The following is a 19,900-nucleotide window of genomic DNA, read 5'->3' on the forward strand; positions in this document are numbered from 1 at the left end:
TGCCCCCCCCCCCCCCGTCTCCTGTTGGTGAGCTGAGCTGCCTGTAAACGGGGCTTGTTCCCCAGCAGGTTTCGTTTTGCACATGCGCGGTGTGTTCTGCTAAGGCGGGGGTTGTGTGAGGTGAGTGTGCCAAGAGGGGGCGCTAGAGCGTGCTGCGCACGGCGCGCTGGGGTGGCCAGGGTCTCGGGGCTAGTTTTGTGGAGGGCTCGGGGCGGGAGCCCCGGGACTGGTTTGCGGAGAGGGGCTGGGCCCTGGGGCTGGTTTGGGAGAGGGAGAGGGCTTGGGGTTGGTTAGGGGAGGGGCTGGGGGGTGAGAACTTGGGGCTGGTTTGGGGGGAGGACTTGGGGCCTGGGGCTCGTTTGGGGGGAGTCTTGGGGCTAGTTTCAGGGGGAGGGGCTGGGCCTGCCCCTTGGCCTGGCCCTGGGGGTAGCGATCTGTGTCATGGTGGTGTGGGGGTCTTGATGCAGGCGCAGTAGCAGGTGGCAGCATGGGGGCTGTGGTCCCTGTGTGGGGCAGTGGCTTTGGGGGGTGCTGTTTAGATCTGGACTCTTGCTTTGGGGGTTTGGCAGACCAGTGGGGAGGGTGAGCAGACAGGCCTGCCCCAGGGGGTGCTGAGCAGTCGTGGCTCCCGTTGGGTTGAGCGGTGTGGGGTGCTCAGCACCTTGCAGGATCTGGGCCAAAGGCCACTGGATTCTAGCAGAGTTCAGACTTGGGAACAGTAGCATCTAAACTGGTCCCAGTTGGGCCTTGAAGTTCCCACCTCACTGCGGGACTGAGATGTCAGGCGGCGGAATTCATGGTGGTGTTCTGTGATGCCGTTCATCCACATGGCTCACTGCACTGTGCGGAGCTGGTGGGTGCTGGTATCCCGGTTTGGCAGGGAGACACAGCTGGTGTTACTTGCCCAGAGTCATTTAAAAAAAAAAAGAGGGGCAGCTAGGAAATAAACCCTGGGGGCAAATCTTCAGCTGGTGTAAATTGCCACAGCTCCACTGGAAGATTTACCCCCTGGACTGAGCATGTGCACTAGCCACTAGCCCTCACTGCCGCCCTTCCCTGCTGCTGTTTAGCTCAGTGGTTCTCACCCCTGCAGCTGCACCCAGCTTAGAATTTCTGCAGGGAAAGAGGCTTGTCCTGACCATATTTTTCCAACAGGAACAGGTCTGAGAGCATCCAGGCTGGAATGTGCTGGCCTGGCTGAGAGCTATCCCCACGTCCTCCTTTCTAGGAAGGGGCGGGAGTTTCTCACTGCTGTCTCTCTCCCCTAGCAACTCCCCTCCAGTTCCCCTGAGCCCACACAGCACAGAGCCCCATGCCAGGCGACCTGCGAGCAGGCATTAGTCCTGGCACTGACAGTGCAACGTGAGGCTGCCGGCTCACTTCTTCCTTCCCCTGGGCTAAGCTGGCTCCTCTCCCATAAGGGGAGTTGCTTTGCAGTAGAAAGGCTGAGGTCACAGGAAGGAGGAGAGTGGCAGGGAGAGTGGAAAGAGCAGGCGGCTGTGCCAGCTCCGGCTTGTCTAAACTTGTCCCCATTGCATTCCTCCGCTGAGGCCGGCCGGGAGGAGCAGCCCTAGCCCCCCCAGTCTGCGAAGGAGCTCCAGGCAGGTGAGTGCACCTCTGTTTCCCCAGCAGGCCAGAGGGCAGTTGGAAAGGAGCTGAGTGGAGCCTGCAGCTGCCCTGTGCATCTGTCCCTTGCCGTTAAAGCCCTGAGGGGCCTCAAGGGCAGGGCACACAATCTGCTGCCTTCAGGCCGTGGCTGCTGGGGTTGATCTGAAGCATGATTAATTTTGGGAATGGAACTGCGGTGCTGGGCCTTTCCTGCCTGCCGAATTCCTTCTCCTCCTCAAAGAAATCCTAGCTCAGGACCAACAAACCCCAGGGTAACTCTAGCGCTCTCCCTGCTCCATCTCCGCCTCTCCAAAGCTCCCATTGCTTTGCTGTGCACAGAAATGTCTGGAAAGGCCCCATTCTCCACCCCTCACTTGTTTATGTTGCTTGTTTGCTCTTTGCCCCTGCAGGGCTGCTGCCTGCCTACTCAGGCACCACACTTACGGAGGTGTTGCTTCCCAAAGGGATAGGTCTTGCACTGAGCCTGGCGAGATTCTGGGGCATTCTGCTCTATGCTCATACTGCTGTATGGTCCATACACAGCTGTGTAAGACTAGGGCTATACAGTACAGCCATATGCATCTGGAGTGAATCTCATATTCACGGAGTATGTAGGTTCAAGTCTTCATTGCCCATTAGTGGGGATATTATCACTAGAGACTGAGCTGTGCAATCTGCCCAGAATTCTTCTGCCCAGCCATATTTCCTTCCTGTTTGGTCCTTGTTTTCTGTAACCTGCTCTTGGCTTACATTACTTGGACACCTGGAATAAATTGGGTGATTCTTCCAACCCAGCTTCCCCTTTGGTTTGGGGTCTGCTGCTGGCATTGTGTTTCTTTGCGCCAGGGTATGCAAACAAAGCTTAAGTGGAGAAGTGCAACCAGTGCTTGCCATTTGGCTGGGTGTATTAAATTTCTGCCTTGGTCCCAAGGGAGAGGTTGTGTTTGAGCTGCTTTTTCTGCCTCTTTCCCAGAATAGGGGGGCAAAAAAGATCATCTATCCATTAACCCCTTCACTTTACATTTTAAAGATGACCTGCCACCTATAGATTTGTGCCACACACACCCCTCACCCCGCTTTCTGCAGGCTTGGCAGGTTGAAAGGTTTGGGGGTTTCTTGCCTTAGAAATATTAGGCATGGCAAACCTAGTCTTTTCTGGCTTTGCTGGAGGACTCCTTGGCGGCTGCTTGTGTGGACTAAAAGGTCAATCTTTAACCAAGAGAGCTTTTCTCCAAAGTGTGTAGTGGGTGTTAGAATTCGATAGAGTTAAAATAAAATACCAGCGTTTTAAACAGTGTGAATAAAAATGCTTTCCCTTCCCAGTTCATTAGATTTCACTCCTTTGGTGTCTGTGATGTTATAATTTCAGTTCTTCAGTGGTCCATAGAGTCTTCCAGAGTAGGCTAGACCTGCCTGCTAGCTAAGAACTAAGCAGTGATAGTAGTAATAATGTAAAAAAATAGAGGAGGAAAGAAATTTGAAAAAAATATATACTTTCTTTCGGCATCTTAAAAAGCACACTAGAGCACAACACGTTTGTCCCCGTTCAGGGCAGCTGCCCCTGTATTTCTCCCTTTGTGGTCCACCAGAGGCTCCTCAGCTGTCACCTCTCTTGGAGAGAGACCCGCATCTCTCTCCCTCCTGAGTGGGGATCTTTAAGGCTGCAGTTTCTTGCCTACACTGTGCAAGCCAGACTGCCTAAACAGACTAGTGTCGGCACTTCGCTTTCTCTCCAGATATCGTGAACAGCATAACGGCCTGCAGTTATCAGTTACCACCCAGCTCTTTCTAAGCAAGCACATTTATTCTTAAGGTGAAAGCATTACAGAGAAACATATTGATAACATTAAAAGAACCTACACGTATGCTAAAAAGCTTACCCCGGGTCACCCCAATTCCAGCCTCTGGCCCTGGGACATGTCAGTCCTTCAAACTCCACAGCTGGATTTTCAGTGTGGCTATGAGTTTATAACCAGCTCATATTCAGAACCACCAGGAATAGTCCTGGCTCTTTCTTTATACAGCTTGAGCCTTTGATCTTGGCCTCAAGTAATAAGTAATCAGCAGGCAATAGCTCACACCTCAGGATGTAGTTTCAAAAGGCCAGGTTTCTGTACAGCTGGATGTGGGGAATTTGCATTCACCTCCCCGTAGCTTTTCCCCATGAAAACCACGTAACACGTTTTGTTCCCATAGTCCATTCTTGTCTGGCCCATTGTTCACTATAGTTCTGTGAACCCTCAGGTCTTTCATCCCCCCTCCCCCCCGAGCAGTTATGTACAATCTGGGCCCTCAAATGAATGGCTAATGTATTATTAATACAACGGGCCCCAAAGAGACTCAAACTTAGTTCAGTGAGATCTCCCAAAGATACTGCAGAAAACTGACACATCTGTGACACCACTTCTCCCACCCCTTAAAACTTCTTCAATCAGCAACCAGTCACCAAAGAACCCTGCGAGTCATGGTCACCCAAAGGGGGCGCTCTTCCAGCCAGCCAAGGGGCTGTCTCTTTCAGCTGCATGTTGAGTGAGGACACACTTGTTGTGCCAGTACATCCTAACACAACGTGCTTTGTGTTGCTGCATAATCCCATCGCGCTGCTTTTTGCCACATCGCAGCTGGATGCTGAGTGAAGTCTGGAGGTTTAACCCAGGGGGTTGAGGATGAAATCCCCATTGATGTCAGCTGGGCTGGGTCTGTCTGGGTTGGGCTGGGTGTGGTTCAGTTGGAGTGTGCGCTTGTGCCGTCAGATCACCAGGCTGGACTCAGAGGTAAGGGGACATTTAAATAAGGATCCAGCAAAACTGGTTCCTCCTTGGCTGTGCTGAGCCATGGCAGTGCTGCGCTTGAAAGACCTCTTGGTTTGATTGTTCAGAACGCCAGACCATTTCCCCACAATGGCCAGGTGAGCAGTGCTAGAAACTGGCTTTGCCAGATCGGTGTTTAAACAGAGAGTTAGAGGGTTTCAAACCTGGTTCCCACTCCAGTGCAGACAGGGCCTTCCCTTAAACAGAGATCTCACATCAAGGAATCGGAGCATCTGATCACCACCCCTCTCCCAAGGACTAAGGACCCACCCATGCTACAAATATAGCCGAATCAGGGACCTGGTGACAGTCAGGCTTTTGCTGCCCCTCCTCTCACTCTGGTTGGATAGCCCCCATGGGGCGGGAGGGGAACAGCAATGCCTGGGATGCAGTCCAGGACTTAAGCTCTGCAGGAGAGTGCTGGAAACATATTCACCAGCCTGCCCCAGAGTGCAGCAGGCTAAATTCCCCCCCACACCCCCCCGGCAGCACGCTCCCTGGGCCGGCAGCCACCGTCAGATTACAAGGGGGTTCAGCTGGACGGATCCGTTGCCCGACATGGGGCACTAGACTGGTATTTCATTCGTTGAGCTTGTCTCCTGTCAGTGTTTGTCTGGGAGAGACAGACTGCTCTGTATGGACCAAGGACTGAGCCCAGACTCTAACCAAACATCCTCTGAGGGTCAGTGGTTTTCCCCCTCTTCCTCTTTGGTTGTCTCTGCCACTCATAATCCTCGTCCTTCCTCAACCACTCCAGCGCTGTGTGGTCCTCATTAGTCGCATCCCCTCTGACCCAGCCCCTGCGCCTTGAACTGTAAGTTCTTTGGGACACTGGCTGGGGCTTGACTTGTTCCTTGTATGCTCAGCACGCTTCCGAGTGCTCCAAAATGAACAGTAGCAGCTGGGGGGGCGGGCTTGCGCTGTCTTGGCGTGCGTGGGGCTAGTGGGCTAGGGTGGGGAAAGGAGGGAGGTTTTGCTAAGCAGGTACGGGGAGTTGTCCTGCAAGGGCTCCAGTGGAAGGGCTGGGGAAAGCCTTGGTATAGTCCAGCTGTACTAGCACTAGAAACGTGAGGGCACCTGGGCTTGGGATGTTTCCATGGCAGCTTTTATAGACTTTGCAAAGTATCTTCCATCTAAGGATCTCCATGCACTCAACACACACTAGTGAGATGAAGCCTCACACATCCCCTCTTCGAGCTGGGGAACGATTATTATCTCCATTTTATGGGTGGGGAAACTGAGGCACAGAGGCATGTGACGTGACTTGCACCCATCTCACACACCAAGTAAGTGGCAGGGCTGGGAGCAGAACCCAGGCCTCCAGGTGCCATATGCACAAGACTAGCCATCCTCCCTGGACCCAGTCCTGAAGAGCTCTTGGTGTTCACCCACTCCTTGTATAGCTTTGGGATAATCCTGGGAATTGAGCAGGCTGATGGCCTGTGGCAGAGACTGGCCCCCTCGCCCTCCATCCTGCCTCTGCAGGACATAAGTGACTGTGACGGAGGCCCTAATTCTTATTGCAGCAGGGTGGCCATTACTGCAGGGAAGCAATGGCCCCCAAACGCAAGGCGCCTGCCAAGGCCCAGGCCCAGGACAAGAAGGTGAAGCAGGAGCCGGAGGAGGACAGCGTCCGGTCCACCGTGGAGGCGCTGAAGACCGCTCCCAAGGAGAAGCTTAAAGCCAAGATCGACTCTGCCTGCCAGCTGAGCAATGGGAGCGATGCCCAGGTACGAGTGAGGCTCAGGCAGCAGGGTCCCCTGGGGAGGGAGGAGACGCCTTCCCATGTCACCCGGCCCCAGGGCCGGTCTTAGCGAAAATGGTGCCCTGGGCAAACTTGTATTTTGGTGCCTCCCTCTCCCACCATCACCCCTGGCTCTACGGGCTCCCTTCCCAATCTCCCCCCCCCCCCCCATCACCTCCGGGCCATTACTAATACTTCATATGGAATGGCCACAGGAAAGTCCATTAAATGTAGATGGGGGTCCCCCATGGTCCATTGTGAGTTAAGTGTCCCTTGATGAGCCGCTTACTTTGACCAGTCCCTTCAAGATGTGCTGGCTAACTACCTTGTTACCCCAGGAGCAAACATTTGAAATACAAGCAGCAAGGAGTCCTGTGGCACCTTATAGACTAACAGACGTTTAGGAGCATGAGCTTTCGTGGGTGAATACCCACTTCTTCGGATGCATCCGAAGAAGTGGGTATTCACCCACGAAAGCTCATGCTCCTATACGTCTGTTAGTCTATAAGGTGCCACAGGACTCTTTGCTGCTTTTACAGATCCAGACTAACACGGCTACCCATTTGAAATACAGGTATAGAGCCAATACTCAAACTTCAAATACAAAAATGCTGCATGCATGCATACACCTAGCATAAACATATTCAGCAAATCATACCCTTTTCATAAACATCTTACATGCCACATTTTGTACAAGATTTGTTGCAAATATATAATAGTGGTTGCAACAATGATCTGCATGGTCATGTTTTAATCAGATAACGTCACAATGAGTAACTGCTACAACTAGCAGATTCCTAGGCCACAGTCAGCAGAAGCGCAGAAGTAAGGATGGCATGGTATATGGTGTATTGCTACACTTACTTCTGTGGTGGCTTGTGGTGCCTGGCGCTTGGCCTGCGGCCCATGGCAGGCTTTACGCTGTCACATGGGGGCTGCATCTTGCCAGAGCCCATGGCCCTCCTGCAGCCCCTAGCCACTCCTGGCTCACCGCAAGCATTTTGACAGGAAGTACTAAGCAGTAATAACAACAATAATACAAGTGTGTGTGTGTGTGTGAGAGAGAGAGAGATAGCCAATGTGTGAGAGTGTGTGTGTCGGGATTGTGAGACTGACACACACACACACAATCTGTTGGGGGGACTTTGAGAGACAGAGTGTATGTGGGTGTGAGAGCCTATGTGGGTGTGTTAGGGAAGTTTGAGAGACAGCGAGTGCACTGTCACTTTAAGTCTCCCCTGCCTCCCCCATGCTCTGCCCAGATCCCCCCCCAATGTGCCGCCAGTGACCAGCCTCGGTTGGTTGGTGGTGCTGCTCTGGGCTCCCTGGGGCTGGGACAGAGCTGGAGCCCCGGGGCTGAGAAGCGAGTGAGGGAGGGGCTAGGGGGTCGGGGTCAGGGAGAAGTCCGCCAGCCCAGTTCGAGGGAGGGGCCAGAGAAGAGAGGAGTCTGGCCACACCCAGCGAGCAGGAGCCTGAGTCCCGTGTGGTGCCCCCCAGGCTACAGTGCCCTGGGCATGGGCCCCATTTGCCTGGCCCTGAGGCTAAATCTGGTGCTCGGAGAGCCCGCTGCCTGAACCCTGGGAGAGAAGGCAGTTCGTGGGTTGCGGCAGAGCTGCAAGGACTTGGTCCCTGGGAGCTGTTAAGCATTCTGGCCTCCCAGCGCTAGGCAGAGCTGAAAGAGCCCTCTCCCCACCAGACCCCATCACCTAACGCTGCTCCACAGGACAGTTCCAGGGATCCCGGCCAGAGGGATCCCCTCCCTGTGTGACCCACTGCAGACAGCATTACTAATGCTGCTCCACGGGATAGTCCTGGGGATCCCGGCCCGAGGGAGCCCCTCCCTGTCCGACCCCAGCACAGGCTGTCCCGGAGCAGTTGTGTAGCCATCCCTGCTTGAGGGGACACTCGCGTTCACTGCTCCCCTGTGGTGTGTTGGGTAGATCCATGAGGATTACGACTGCATGTTGAACCAGACCAACATCGGGAACAACAACAACAAGTTCTACATCATCCAGCTCATCGCTCACAACGGCAGCTACAGCTGCTGGAACCGCTGGGGTCGCGTGGTGAGTATCCTATGCCTAGCCCAGCCACAGCTGGGCCAGTATCTCCCTCTGCCAGCCACCAGGGGGCGTCGTTACGGGAGCTACCTCTGCTGCCATGAGGCCAAGGCCAATCCTAGGGGACATGACAGTAAGCTAAATCCAGGGCAGTTAGACATGGCACCTGCACCGCCCTCCTGTGCAGAAGCTGGGTGTTTAAATTACATCCTTTACTTGCTGGCATTTGTTTGTTTATTTGTGCACAGACCCACATGCTCTTCTTTAACCCCCTGTTAGGTACTGGAGGTGGCAGACCCCACAAAAGTCTCCTTGGGAAGACTCAGGGAGGGCACAGCACACCCTTCCCACTCCCTCTGGACAGGCCAGGGAAAGGGGGGCTGAAGCCACCGGGCATGTCCCCCCGAGAGGTGCTGATGGGGGTGTCTGGCTCCCTCTCCAGGAGGGACTTCTCAAGTTGTGAGCTCTGCAGGGGCTATCTTGCTGTGTGTGCAGTGCCCACCCAGCACAGGTGATTTACTGTGGCTGCTGTAGTGAGATTCCCTCTCTGACCACTAGGTGTCAGTCTCAACCTGCTTCCTTCTAGGAACTCCCCTTGCTGATGTCAGTGTCATGGGGAGACAGTCCCAGCCGAAGCCAGTGTTAGCATCAGGGCTGTTAGCCTCAGTGCCCTGAGCCCTTGTGACTCAGATCCCTGCTAGATGCTGCCAGGGAGGCCGAGCCTCACAAACTCCCGAGCCAGGCGAGGGACAGCCCAACTCGGTGCCTCACTGACAAGGTCCCAGGAGCTCTAGGGCTGTCCCAGCCCTAATTTGCTTTACACAGTGCCGGTTGCAGCTGGTGTAGCTTTAACTTCCAGGCAAACAAGGCTCCGGTAGCCTGTAGTGACGGTGTGACAGACAGGGCAACTTCCTGCCCCTTTTTGGGAGACCAGCTGGTATTAGGTGTAGGCCAGGTTAGACCATCCTATGGAATCAAGTCTCTTGCTCTCCCTGTCCAGATAGGAGCCACCTGCTCCCAACATGGTTCTCTTGCCTGCTGCTTTTCTCCTTGTGGCTATTCTTGCAGGGGCCATGGGCACTCGGCAAAGCAGAGGGAAACCACTGTTAAGTAAACACTTCTTCCCATCCATTGCCCTGGGCAAAAACTAGCGGAGGGCATTGCACTTTGGCAGGAAAATCCACCTCTATCTGTAATGTCCCTCATCTGATTTACCCAGGCTACCCTGGGATTGGAATACGAGTGTGACATTTTGGGTGGCTTGGCAAAACTGGGTATGCAGGAGAGTCAGAGTTAGGCTTAGCTGGGAAGCTTAGTTAAGTGGATTCATGTCCCAGAAGGATACATGCAGCTTGTTGAGACTACCCAGCATGCAATGCAGCCTTGTTGCCTTTATCAAATGAAGAATTGCATGCTGGGGCCTGTAGTCTCCACAGGCTGCACCTGTGTGAAGGCGCCTGCAGCTGCACTGTAGAGGCCAGCTGGACCCCTGAGTTGAAGGGGAAGATCAGCAGTGAGCACAGGAGCGAGGTACCAAGCCTGACCCTGCTGCGGGTTTCTTCCCTTCCTAGGGGGAGGTGGGACAGTCAAAGCTCAGCCCCTTCCCTTCCCTGGAAGCCGCCAAGAAGGACTTTGAGAAGAAGTTCCGGGAGAAGACCAAGAACAGCTGGGCTGAGCGGGAGAACTTTGTGGCCCACCCTGGCAAGTATACCCTGATCGAGGTGCAGCACGGGGCTGAGGAGGAGCAGGAGGTGACCGTGAAGGTGAGTGACCAGGAGGCCCCAGGATAAGCCAGGCTGCCCCCACATGGAGCCAGGGAAACAGGAACCTGTCCAAGGCAGCTAGGGAGATATGTGCCATGGGGCTGAGGGGCTGGCGTGGCCCCGTTTGGAGACTCGGGGGAGCGGGGAAGGTAGCCCCCCTCCTGGCTGCGCAGTTGCAATGCAGGGGCCATGTCCTGAAGTCCTGACTTAGGTACATATCCCACTGCTGCCTGAGAGCGCGATGGGAGCTGGTGGGAGCTCTGCATCCATGAGGAGTGAGTGAGGGCCTCGGGGTTTGGCCCACAGGCGGCGAAGTGTCATGTCCTGCTTCAGATGACAACCCCAGTTCACCCCCCAGGGCAGCTCCCCGCTGGAGACAATCTTCCATGGGGAGAGGTGGCTGGGCAGGGCTGGGGGAATCCATTGCTGGCTCTCTTGGCTCTGGAGGCCTTTTCCCTGCAGCGGGCCTGGTGGTGGGTGGGAATGTCCTACGGAGGGGGGGAGCCCCTCTGTCTGTCTGAGCTGCAGCTTTCCTCTCTCTCCCCACTTCCTCCCCAGGTGGACAGCGTGGATGGAGGGAAGCGCTCCAAGCAGAGGACGTTGCCCTGCAGCCTGGACAAGGCCACCCAGGAGCTGGTCTCACTCATCTTCAGCAATGACATGTTCAAAGAGGCCATGCAGACCATGAATATCGGTACAGTTTGGAGCGGGGCCCTTGGGGGATGCGGGGGGGAGGCAGCCCATACCCCCGCACCATTGGCCCCACTGCAGCCCGGGGCTCCTGGATGGGGGCCCAGCGGCCCTGCTGAGTCTGTTAGCTGTCTCCAGGGCTTGGTCAGAGGGGTCAAGCCATGCTGCTCTAGATCAGTGGTTTTCAAACTGCGGGTCACGACCCAGTAGTGCATCGTGGAATGTAAAGCACTGGGTCGCGATGGCTCTGGTCAGCACCGCCGACCGGACCATTAAAAGTCCTGTTGGCGGTGCTTCCCGGCTAAGGTAGGCTAGTCCAGGAACCAGCCAATGGGAGCTGGGGGAGATGGGGGGGCAGTGCCTGCGGGCGAGAGCCACATGGAGTTGCTTAAGAGCTGGACCTACTGCTGGCTGCTTCTGGGATGCAGCGCAGTCCATGGTGCCAGGACAGGCAGGAAGCCTGCGTTAGCACCCCCACTGCGCCGCTGACTGGGAGCTGCCCAAGGTAAGCCTGTACCCCAGTCCCCTGCCCCAACCCTGAGCCCCCCCAAACTCAGAGCCCCTTCCTGCACCCTAAGCCCCTCATCCCTGGCCCCACCCCAGAGCCTGCACCCTCAGCCCAGAGCCCTGACCCCCTCCCGCACCCCAACCCCCTGCCTCAGCCCAGAGCCCCCTCCCAAACCCCTCATCACCAGCTCCGTTGCGTGGTGAGCATCAACAATTTTCTTCAACTGGGTCACCAGAAAAAAAGTTTGAAAAATTTGAAAACCCTGTGGCCCCCCTGCCTAGAAGCCGGACCTGCTGCTGGCTGCTTCCGGGGCTCAGCGCGGTGTCAGAACAGGTAGGCACTAGCCTGCCTTAGCTGGGCAGCATCGCCAACGGGACTTTTAATATCCCAGTCAGCAGTGCTGACCAGAGCGACTCAGTGCCTGACATGCTGCGACCTAACAAACTTCGAAAAACACTGGTCTAGATCAGTGGTCTCCAAACTTTTTTGATCACGCACCGCTATCAGTACAGAATTTTTGAGCACGCACCCCCTGCCGTGCCGCCCCAAGCCAAAAAAAAAAAGGCGCTTGGACTCCCGCCTGAACTGCCGAAGCCAAAAAAAAATGGCCACCCGAACTGCCGAAGCGGTGTTGCTCCAACGGCGCTGCTCCTGCCGCGCACACCAAAGGATCCTCTTGCGCACCCCCTGGGGAGTGCGCACCGCACTTTGGAGACCCCTGCTCTAGATCACAGGGTGACTGGCTGAGTTGTTCCCCGTAATCAACCTGTTCCAAGCTGGGTACCTGGGGCGCTGATGGAAGTGGGTTTGGTGCTCTCAGCCCCTAGAGCTGTATCGCAAAGCTGTGTGATAGGTGGCTGGTTCTGCTCAGGAGCAGTCCCAGGGCTGGAATAGCAGGGGCTGCAGGGCAGGCTGGAGGGGCATTGGCAGGGCTGGGGGGGGCCCAGTGCTAGAATAGCAGGGGCTGGAGGGGCATTGGCAGGGCTGGGGGGGGGGGCAGTGCTAGAATAGCAGGGGCTGCAGGGCAGGCTGGAGGGCATTGGCAGGGCTTGGGGGCGCCCAGTGCTGGGATAGCAGGGGGCTGCAGGGCAGGATGCAGGGACATTGGAAGAGCAGGGCTGCTACAGATCAGGACTGAGAGGCATTGGCAGGGCTGTGTGGGGAGCCCCAGCTGGAATAAAGGGGTGCTGCGGGTTAGGGTAGAAGGGAATTGAACTGACCTCCTGCTTGCTCCTCGTGGTCTGGAGGAAGGTGCCTGTGATGATGACCCATGGCTGGAGTTGGGTGTGAGGCAGAGGGCTGCTGTAGGCGTGCAGAGAAACCACTGCCCTGAGGGATGGAGGAGAGGCTTTTATGAGCCCAGGGTCTCTGTGAGGGATTGCCCTGGGGCCCCTGAGGGGAAGGGGTCACGCTCAGGTCTGGAGGGGATGCAGGTGCCCCTGCCGGCCGTCAGCTGAGCCCTTCATTGCTCGTCTCCCCTCCCCGTGCCCGTCTGTCTGCCCCAGATGTGAAGAAGATGCCGCTGGGGAAGCTGAGCAAGCAGCAGATCGCCAAGGGCTTTGAGGCCTTGGAGGCCATTGAGACGGCTCTGCAGGAGCAGCCACTGTCCAGCAGGCAGCTGGAGGAGCTGTCGTCCCGCTTCTATACCATCATCCCCCACAGCTTCGGCCGCGCCAGGCCCCCCACCATCAACACGCAGGAGATCGTCCAGGCCAAGAAGGATATGCTGCTGGTAAGGGTCCTGCCCGCGGCAATTGGGCTGGGTCTGCACTGTGCTGGCTTCTCCTGCTGGCCAGGGCGGGACCCCCAGTGCCAGGGCCAGGCCTCTCTTCCTTGCAGCTTTCCTGCTGCCTGCCCAGCCTCCCAGATGGGAATGTTCTCCCTCCCCCTCGCCCTGGGCTGAGGCCAGCTGGATTTCCATGGGGCCAGCAGCGCAGCACCTCCTCCTGGTTGGGGGAAGGAGTCTGTGCTCCAGGACAGCGCTTGGGGAAACCATCACCTTCACCCCTGCTGTTGCCATGGTGGTGAGGTGGGGTGGTACTGTGCCATTTGCTTCCTTGGTTCTAGAATGGAGCCAGAGTGCCCTGTGAGAGGGGGAAGAGGCCCAGCCCTGCACAGGGAAATAGCCACCCGGAGTCTGCGGCATCTCCTTGTTGGCATGTCTGGCGCTCGCCTGGGAGCCCAGCGGGTTAGGGGGCATGGCGCTGCCCACCACCACCCCAGCAGGGTGGCCCACTGAAAAACGTGTGGGCCGTGTGCATCCAAACTCCCATGAGCGCTGCAGGCGAAAGGGCCTCTCCTTCCCCAGGGGTGTAAAACCAGCCCCCCTTTCGGAGCCTCCGGGCAGGCTGAGGCCATGCTGCGAAGGGCAGTGCGGCATACAAACCTCAGCTGGGGTCACGCCCACCCTTGGCCGAGCCATCTCTGGACAGGACGGCAAGGAGCTTCCAGGGCTATTAAGGGGTTAAAGTGGCCCACCCTTCCCATCAGCCCGGCTCTCTGCCTTGGTAGGTGCTGGCAGACATTGAACTGGCCCAGAGCCTGCAGGCGCAGAAGAAGGAGGAGGAGGAAGAGGAGGTGAGGGTGGAGGAAGTGCCTCACCCGCTGGACAAGGACTATGAGCTTCTGAAGTGTGAGCTCACCCTGGTGGATCCGGCGTTGGAGGATTACCAGGTCTGGAGGGGCTGGTGCACGCCAGGTGTCCTGGTGGAGGCAGCAGCTTGGGCAGGGGAGCGATGTGGGGGGTGGGGGTCACTAGCCCAGTGTGAGAGGGAGTGTCACTTCCCTGAGGGAGAGCCTGGGGACATGGGGTCCTTCCGTCGGCACTTCCGTCTTGGTCTGTACAGAGCCAACCCCGCCTCCTGCGTGGCACTTGTCTGGTATGGAAAGGAAGCTGCTTCCTCCAGGGGCCCAGCTACCAGGAGGGATGTGTGTGTCCCCCCTCCCCCCCCCCCAACCCCCAGGCTATCTCACCACTGCATGGGCTCTCCAAGCCAGGGTGAGAGCCAGGGAGGAGCCTGGTGAAGGTGAATTGGCCTCTCTCCTCAGGGGTAAGTCCCTCTAGGGCATTGAGGGGTTCTGCTAATGGAACTGACAGGGCCGGTGGGGAACCCAGGCCTGGTGAACTTGAGGGTCTGAGCTGGAGGTGTTGGGAACGGGGGCGGTTCTGGATGTGGAGGGAGCGAATGTTTTCAGGTGTCATCATGCCAGAGGCTTCTCCAGCACCAAGCAGAGAAACCTGCTCCTGTGGGACGGGCCCCAAGACCTGTGTGTGGACCTCTGTGATAGCCAGGGCAGGAGGGATGGGTGCTGGCACTGAGGGGTCGAGCAGAGGACTGCTCTTGCCTGGTCTTGCCCCAGGTGCCCCCCAATCACTCTGGTCTCTCCCACAGGTGATCCAGACCTACGTAGAGAAGACTGGGTCGAGCCACCAGAAGGTCAAGATCCTGAACATCTGGAAGGTGAAGAGGGAGGGAGAGGTGAGAGAACTAGTGTCCTGCCGCTCGCGGGTGCATGTGTCCATGGGCGCTCGCTCGTTGGCCAGGTGGGGGAGAGTTCGGCACCCCGCAGCTCCCACTGGGCGCAAACAGCTGCTGGATGCGGCGCCCGGCTCCGTGTCAGGCCCCAAGAGCCAGCAGTGCCCTGGTTGTGCAGCAATTGCAAAACGGGCTCAGCCCCAGCAGCTTCCAGCTGCTCTGCCTGTGTTCAGCGTTGACCATTTAACTGTGCTCAGGGCGGTCTCGTCAGCCGGCACTCGTGGGTGCAGCAGAGGGAGTTCGGCCTGCGCCCGGGCTGTCAGCGTGGCTGATGTCAGCGGCTCGGAACTGGTGTTGGCAACGGGCAAAGGGGGCCTCTGGCAGCCTGGGCAGAGGCCGAAGGCTACAGGGACTCGGAGCTTCAGCTGCCCTCCGGCCCCTCAGATGCCTTCCCCAGGACAGCAGTGGGGGAAGCGGATACTGCTCTCGCTGCTGCCCATGTCTGTCCTGTTGGCTGCAGGGCTGTGGATCCAGCCCCTTCCCCCAGTGCTGAGATTCCTTCTGCATCAGTGAGGTTATGGGCGCTGTTGGCTGGGGGCGTGAGGCATTTGCAGTCGTTGAGCCCCCGCTCTGTCTGGAGCTGAGGACTGCCCGGTCCGGCTCCGCAGGGCGAGCGCTTCAAGGCTCACGACCACCTGGAGAACCGGCGCCTGCTGTGGCACGGCACCAACGTGGCCGTCGTCGCCGCCATCCTTAAGAGCGGCCTGCGCATCATGCCGCACTCCGGCGGGCGTGTGGGCAAGGGGCTTTACTTCGCCTCCGAGAACGACAAGTCGATGAGATACGGTAAGGCCCATGGCTGCCCAGCCTGGGGCGCTCTCCCAGCCACCCACGCTTCCTCCCCCACCTCTCCCATATCCCCTCCTGGCAAGGGGAGACACTGGCAGCCTCTGGAAGGCGAGTATCTGGGGACGGTGGGAAGCCCAATGGCATTACATTCTCAGGGCCCTCTTTCCCTCTCCTGCCCCAGGCCTGTGCCCTCCTGGATGGTGCGGCCCAGCTGGCAGTGCCAGGTGCGGCAGGGCTGAGTCTGACACACCTGGGTGGTGGGACGCCACAGACAGGGATGCGAGCCAGAGGTTAGACTAAAGGGAGAGTGAAGCGAGGAGAGCTCCTGGCTTGGGGGAGCAGGGCTCCCTGGCTTTCCAGGCGGCTTTAATAGGCCACAGCAGAGGGGTGATTGGAAGCACTGGGAGTGCAGTGAGTGCTATCCTCGTCCACAGTCAGGGCGGGGCAAAGGGGCAGAACCAGCCAGGGCAATGGCAGCTGGGAGCACACCACCCCTAGATATATCCATGGTCCCCTCCCCACCAGCATTCCCTGCTTTGTCCCCTCTCATCTCGCAGCCCGGCTCTTGGGGAGGATGGGGGGACAGGAGTCGCTTTGGGACCCATCAGTGCCAGTCCTCAGCCCATCAGGAGAGGTTGCTCTGGGTCACTGGCCAGGGGTGCTGGAACAGAGGGAGCCAGGGCCCTATCACTTTTTACCAGCCATAAGAGCGAATGACGGGGGAGGGGGTGGAGAGGAGTGAGCAGGAGGTGGGGCCTCAAGGCAGTGTGGGAGAAGGGGCAGTGGGGTGGGGCTACGGTTTGGGTGCTGGTGGCCCCCCCCCCCCAACTTATAGGGAGCTTCCTCTGCTCCTGCCACCGGCCTGAACCCCCAGTCCAGGAACTGAATGCGCTGCTTCCAGCTCTGGGCAGCTGTGCCAGCTTGGCAGCCAGGCTGGGCGTGGAAGTGGGCCTCGCAGCCAGCTTCAGCAGCACAGGCCGGTCTCCCCATCTCCAGTGAGCTGCACCTCCCAGGGGGTCGGGATCATGTTCCTCAACGAGGTGGCCCTAGGCAAGGAGTATCGGATCACCAAGGACAACCCTTCATTGTGCAAGGCCCCCCCGGGGTATGACAGCGTGATCGCCTGCGGTCAAACTGAGCCAGGTGAGTGCGCTCCCCGATCTGGCCTCCCCGCTGGGGGCTGCCACCCGTCTGTGGGGAGGTGGAGGGGGTGGGGATTCAGAATGGGAGCAGGCTGGAGGTGCTGGCAATGGGGGGGCATGACAGAGATGGCGGGGATTTGGAACTGGAGATGGGGGGATCGTGGAGAGTGGGGTTTGGAGATGGGATAAGTGGGGGTCTCGCAGAGCCTGGTGCTGGCAGTTCCTGGCCCGGTCCCATGCGCTAACCCCTTCCTCATCCCACCCTCCCCAGACCCTGCTTGTGACCGGGAGCTGATGGTGGAGGGCAGGAAGGTGCTGGTGCCGCAGGGGAAGCCCATCCCCATGGCCAAGTACCAGGACTCCTACTTCAGCCAGAGCGAGTACCTGATCTACCAGGAGAGCCAGTGCCAGATCCGCTACCTGCTCCAGCTCCGCTTCTGAGGTGCTTCCCTGCAAGCCTGGCACCCCTCCAGCTCTGGGAGACCGTGGCCAGCTGTGCCGATGGCGACGATGTCCCGGGGTGCCACCTGCGGCAGGGTGAGATGACAGCGCTCAGTGAGCTGGCTGTGGGAGCGCCTCTGTTGCCTGCTGGCTCAGGATCCCTGGGTCCCACGGGCCTGGGAGTGATGCTGTACGACGTGCCGTGAAATGCGTGGCTCCTGCGCTCTGAGTCCCTGAGCCGTGCTGCCCGGAGGAGAGGGCTGGGGCACAGCTGCCATAGCCAGTTAAACTCCCAGCAGCCTCTGTTGGGGCTCCGGGGGACACTCCTGAGTGCTGGAGTCTGCGAGCAGCAGGGCTCTCTGAGGCCTTCTGTTACTGTAAATAAAAGTGTGTGCGGATTGCAATCAGCTTTCCCCCCATGTGTCACTCTGGCGCTGGAGAACTCAGCGGGGGTCGGATCCGGGGGCTGGCATGGGCACATCGCTTTGGCCTACTCTTGCTCCCAGAGTTCTTGTCTGGGAGATCCCAGCAGAGGGAGAAGATCAAGGGACTCCCCTCCCCTTTTTGAGAGGTCTAGGAAACGGGGCCTATCACAGATCCCACCCCCCTCCCCCGGGGAGATCCGCTCACCCTGCACAGTGGCCTCAGGAGACATGGGCTGGCCTGTAGGGATGGGGATGCCCTACCCAGGAGACATGCTGTGGTGGCTGTGGGTGAGGAGATCAGGGCAGGGAGCAGATGCTGACCAGGATCCCAGTGCAGCTTCCCAGGCACCTGCCAGCCAGACTGGGGGAAGGTTGTTCTCTGGTCTCTCCCATGGACGAAAGGAAGGAACAGGGAGGAGGCTGGGGTGGTGTGGGGGGCGTTAGAAACACTGGTGCTGGGAGAAGTGTGAGGGGGGGAAATGGGGCATGGGATCAGCGGGTGCTGAGAGGAACAGGAGGAGGAATTGGAGACCAGAAATAAGAGCAGGGAAGTGGGGCGGGGCTGACACACTCATCGCAAATCTCCGAGTCCGGGTCTGAGGGGTTAATTTGTGCAAAGTAAACTAAAGAGACATATTTCCTTATCTAATCTGGCTACTTATATGGCTGCCATCACCATAGTATCCTGCACCGAGGCAGTAATTACTAGGCGAGAGAACAATAACGATCTATCTCGCTCTTCCTTGCTGGCCTGGTGGGGAAGGAGCTGGATTGGCTCAGAGCTTTGGGCGTCTGCGGGAAGATCTGACTGAGGGGAAGCCACAGGCTCATCTTCACTGCAAGTAACTCGAGTTGTTCCTTGAGGGTTCTTCCACAGCAAGTGCCGTCCACACCCATGAACCCAGAACTCCGCTGGGGTGGAATGTAGCTCGTGTTAGCCCCACTCGCAATCGCTCTGGGCATGGCTGCTCTTGCTCGAGCCAGGCTAACTCGAGAGGGCATAGCTAACCCGGGTTAACTCTGCAGTGCTAGCATGGTCTCTGTCTCAGCTGTGCATTGAGTTCCGAGCCCAGGCCCAGTCTGATCTCGTACACAGGCAATTTCCAGAGTCTAGGGCCAGCCCCCAAGAAAGCTCCATCTGCACTGATGAGCTTCCCCTGGGTGGTGGGAGGTGGCTGGCCTGGCAGGTCCTGGAGGCTAAGGCCTATCAAGGGCTTTGAACTACAGACACAGGCTCTGAAGTGGACTCTGCTCAGTGGGAAGCTGTTGCAGAGGAGGGTGGTGGGGCTATGCAGCCAGGCTGCTGCACTTTGGGGGTGTATCTATCCCTGGGTCTAACCAACTGCAGTAGCCCAACCTTGGGCTCGCAGATGCCTGAAGTTCAGGGTCAGGGCTGAAGTCGCCAGGGTGGGGCTCAGCATGGGGGATTTGCCACTGTGGGTATCTGAGCACCCAAGAGCACTGAGGAGCCCCAGGATGAAATCTGGGCCCCTTGAAGTCAATAACAAACTTCCCCTTGAGCTGGGAGAGCCAGGATTTCATCCAGGCTCTGCCGGCCTTGCCAGCCTCCAGCAGCTGCCCTGGCTGGAGGGGGTGTTCCAGCGTGAGGAGTTCTGTTCCAGGGAGAGCTGCAGAGAGAGAGTCTGGGGCATCTGTACCTCAAACACTTCTCCAGTGCCTGCCTGGAGCTGCTCTCGCATCCTCCCCTGGCCTGCCCCTCTGGCTCTCCAGGGCTGGGTGGCTTCTGGGGGAAGCAGAGCTGGGGAGATACCAGAGGCTCTTCCCTGCCCCAGCAAAGTGTAGGCGTGAGGGACCTGCCATGATGTTTGCATAGTGCATTCCTGCTGCATTGTGTCTCTGCAGAATCACACCTGTGGGTGCAAGGCTGTCTCTGTGCAGCTTTCCCTAGCAGCAGACAAAGGGGCAGGTCCCCACTGACCAATCCACGCTCAGTCCTAGTTTTTGTGCTCGGGATATAGATGAGCATGGAAGCCAGCTCTACCCCCACTCTGCTCTGCCCATGCCCCTCCATTCTGACCCTTTCCCTATTGGCCCTGTAATTCTTTAATGAGAACAAGTCCCTTTGGAGCAGTGGAATGAGATCATAATGCTAATTGCAGCTGGGCCCTAATTCAGATATAAGGACTGGCTCCCTCCTCTTCCCCTCTTCCCCCCCCCCCGCCCCCTGCCCTCTCTTGTCAACATCAGTGCAGCGTATAAGGCTGCTGGCTGTTCTTTTGCTACAAGTGGTTTCTTGGGCCTGCTGCCATCAGTCGCTTTGTTCCCTCAATAGCGTGATAGCGCTTGACAATGGGAGCAAAAATCTAGTCAGCTGCACCACCCGCCACCTCCTTGTTCAGCGCGCCAGCAAATCCAATCTTGGC

The 19,900-nt window shown here is 57.9% G+C and overlaps 1 protein-coding gene across 4 annotated transcripts; it reads left to right on the plus strand.

Moving 5' to 3' along the window:
• The first annotated feature begins 7 nt into the window (after positions 1–7).
• Positions 8–17,495, plus strand: PARP3 (poly(ADP-ribose) polymerase family member 3). Of its 4 annotated transcripts, none has more exons than XM_024108773.3 (11): positions 8–120; positions 5,945–6,148; positions 8,103–8,228; positions 9,794–9,985; positions 10,544–10,679; positions 12,689–12,915; positions 13,695–13,856; positions 14,576–14,662; positions 15,328–15,505; positions 16,505–16,651; positions 16,922–17,495. In XM_024108773.3, the coding sequence occupies exons 2-11, from the start codon at positions 5,972–5,974 to the stop codon at positions 17,089–17,091; spliced, it is 1,602 nt and encodes a 533-aa protein (XP_023964541.1). In that variant the 5' UTR covers positions 8–120; positions 5,945–5,971; the 3' UTR covers positions 17,092–17,495. The 4 variants fall into 4 exon arrangements, with proteins under 4 accessions (XP_023964541.1, XP_005285326.1, XP_042717707.2 ...); XM_005285269.4 differs by lacking the exon at positions 8–120 and adding an exon at positions 1,450–1,605; XM_024108774.3 differs by lacking the exon at positions 8–120 and adding an exon at positions 1,483–1,605 and having other exon boundaries at positions 5,948–6,148.
• The last annotated feature ends 2,405 nt before the right edge of the window (positions 17,496–19,900 follow it).

This window comes from Chrysemys picta, chromosome 7 (genome assembly GCF_011386835.1).
Source record: "Chrysemys picta bellii isolate R12L10 chromosome 7, ASM1138683v2, whole genome shotgun sequence".
Taxonomy (NCBI): Eukaryota; Metazoa; Chordata; order Testudines; family Emydidae; genus Chrysemys; species Chrysemys picta.

What these genes read in the sequence shown, in the direction of transcription:
- PARP3 (XM_024108773.3), top strand. Translation starts at nt 5,972, where the DNA reads ATGGCCCCCAAACGCAAGGCGCCTGCCAAGGCCCAGGCCCAGGACAAG. An exon ending in GCAATGGGAGCGATGCCCAG is followed by an intron (nt 6,149 to 8,102) that starts GTACGAGTGAGG and finishes TGTGTTGGGTAG; the next exon opens with ATCCATGAGGATTACGACTG. An exon ending in CTGCGGTCAAACTGAGCCAG is followed by an intron (nt 16,652 to 16,921) that starts GTGAGTGCGCTC and finishes CACCCTCCCCAG; the next exon opens with ACCCTGCTTGTGACCGGGAG.